At 46.8% G+C, this 2,213-nt stretch overlaps 1 protein-coding gene across 1 annotated transcript in view; it reads left to right on the forward strand.

Annotated features, from left to right (window-relative positions):
• Positions 1-993: 993 nt before the first annotated feature.
• LOC108534999 (uncharacterized) overlaps positions 994-2,213 on the forward strand; it is an 8,930-nt gene continuing 7,710 nt past the window's right edge. The window contains exons 1-2 of the mRNA XM_017880667.1: positions 994-999; positions 1,272-1,502. Of these exons, the coding sequence (XP_017736156.1) occupies positions 994-999; positions 1,272-1,502 (237 nt within the window). The remainder of the gene's footprint in view (positions 1,000-1,271; positions 1,503-2,213) is intronic.

The following is a 2,213-nucleotide window of genomic DNA, read 5'->3' on the forward strand; positions in this document are numbered from 1 at the left end:
GGCTCATGGCTGTGATCCCAACATTTTGGGAGGCTGAGTTCAGGGAATTGCTTGAGGCCAGGAGTTCAAGATCAGTCTGGGCAACTTAGTGAGACCCTGCCTGTCTCTACAAAAAATTAAAATTGGCCAGGTGTGGTGGTGCATGCCTGTAGTACCAACTACTCGGGAGGCTGAGGCAGGAGGGTCACTTCAGCCTGGGAAGTTGCAGCTCCAATGAACCATGATCATGCCACGGCACTCCAGCCTAGGTGACAGAGTGAGATGCTGTCTCTAAAACAAAAAACAAAGTGAAACTCTTGATTGGCATAATTTTGTTTCTCCATCAGCTTTCTTTTTTAAAAAAAATACTGAAGTAAAACATGTATCTTTAGCTATTATCTCTTAAATCAGATTACCTTCTGTAATAATTCTGTGGGAATTATTCTACTGGAGCACAGTCATTCACGCCTGTAACCCCAGCACTTTGGGATGCCAAGGCGGGAAGACCACTTGAGCCCAGGAGTTTGCAGCCAGCCTGGGCAACATAGACCCCGTCTCTACAAAAAAATAAAAATAAAAATAAGAAAATTAACCGGGCATGGTGGTGTGTGCCTGTAGTTCATGCAACTTGGGAGGCTGAAGTGGGAGGATCCCTTGAGCCAAGGAGGTAGAGGCTGCAGTGAGCCATTATAGCACCACCACATTCAAGCCTGGGCAATAGAGTGAGGACCTGTCTCAATAAAAACCCGCAAAACACGATGGGTGCATCGTACGGTTGCCAGTGAATAAGGTTATAAGATAAAAAACAGGATGCTCAGTGAAATTCAGCTAACCAAGGGCTGTATATTTTTAGTGTAAGTATATCCAAAATATTAATGAGGTGTACTTACACTAAAACAAATATTCATTGTTTACCTGAAATTCACATTTAAATAGGCATCCTGTATTTTCATTTGCTAAACCTGGCAATCCTACCAGCACTTTCACATGAAGCCATGAGGGTTGCCTGGATTCATGCTGGTAGGTAAGCACCAATCCATTCGGTTGCCTCAGACAGGACAAAAGCCATTTCCCCTAAAAAAATCGTTTAGTTTGACGGTAGGTAGCAACGAAGCACGGAAGAATCTTGACCCCTTGAGGAACCCGTAACTGACGCAAGTGCCATAAATGCTACTTTGATTGATTCCCCGCCCCCTCATTCTTCTTTTCCTGCAATTGCCCTATCACTTCTTCCCTGTCAAGTCCCGCCCTTTCAGCTACCTCCAACTGCAGAGGAACCGGTTGCCTAAAAGGAGCCGGCAAAAGCGCCTACGTGGAGTCCAGAGGAGCGGAAGTGGTCAGATTTGACTGAGAGCCGTAAAGCGCGGCTGGCTCTCGTTTTCCGGATAACGACTACAGCTCCGACTGTCAGTGCCGGCCTTCCTCGTGTGAGGGGATCTGCCGGACCCTTGCAAATTCAATTTCTTTCCCATTCCGGGCCCTTCCCTATCGTCGCCCCCTTCACCTTGGATCATGTTCAAGAAGTAAGGACATGCTGTGGCCTCCATCGGCTGCTCACAAAGGCGGTGGGGTGGGGGTGGGGAAGAGGGCGAGAGCTAAGATCCTCTTTCTCTCTCCCCCGCCCCTGCCATCCTGACTCCCTAAGGTTTTCTATAGTACTATGCTCTCACTCCCAACTTGAACACTTCTTTAAGCTTTCCATCTGTAGTCCTCAATCGGGTTTCAGTCCCTCCACTCCCATTGTTTTTTCTCCTTACCCCTCTTTCTCTTTTGCCCCCTCCCCCAATTCTGTCTCCATTCCTAGGGTTCTACCAATCACATCCGTGCACTGTGATTTAGGGGCATATCCTCTGTAGCTGAGAGGGGAGCCCTGCGCTCACTGCCATATGTTTATTAGTTATGAACTGAATAAAGGAAGGCTTGACTTCCTGGGTCATGGGAGTGAAGGAGTCTGGGTGACAGGAAGCAAGCGGCCTGTCATGCCTATTGCCTAGCTGCCAGATTAACCTTGCCTTGAAAATAACGTGATTGCCCCATAGGCTATTCAGTATAAGGAAGAAAAAAATTCCTTGGGAACCTACTAGTGGGTTTGCCTTCCAGATTTGGTAGACGCAAAAAGCAAAGGGGAACATGGGCAAAGGAAGGTGGGTTTTGTGCATGAAATTTTGAGCAAAATGAAATAGGGATCTTAGAAATCATTATTGTCATCACTTAAAAAAATCTCAGCAGATTAC

Source organism: Rhinopithecus bieti, unplaced genomic scaffold, assembly GCF_001698545.2.
Source record: "Rhinopithecus bieti isolate Rb0 unplaced genomic scaffold, ASM169854v2 scaffold_12686, whole genome shotgun sequence".
In the NCBI taxonomy this organism is placed as follows: Eukaryota; Metazoa; Chordata; class Mammalia; order Primates; family Cercopithecidae; genus Rhinopithecus; species Rhinopithecus bieti.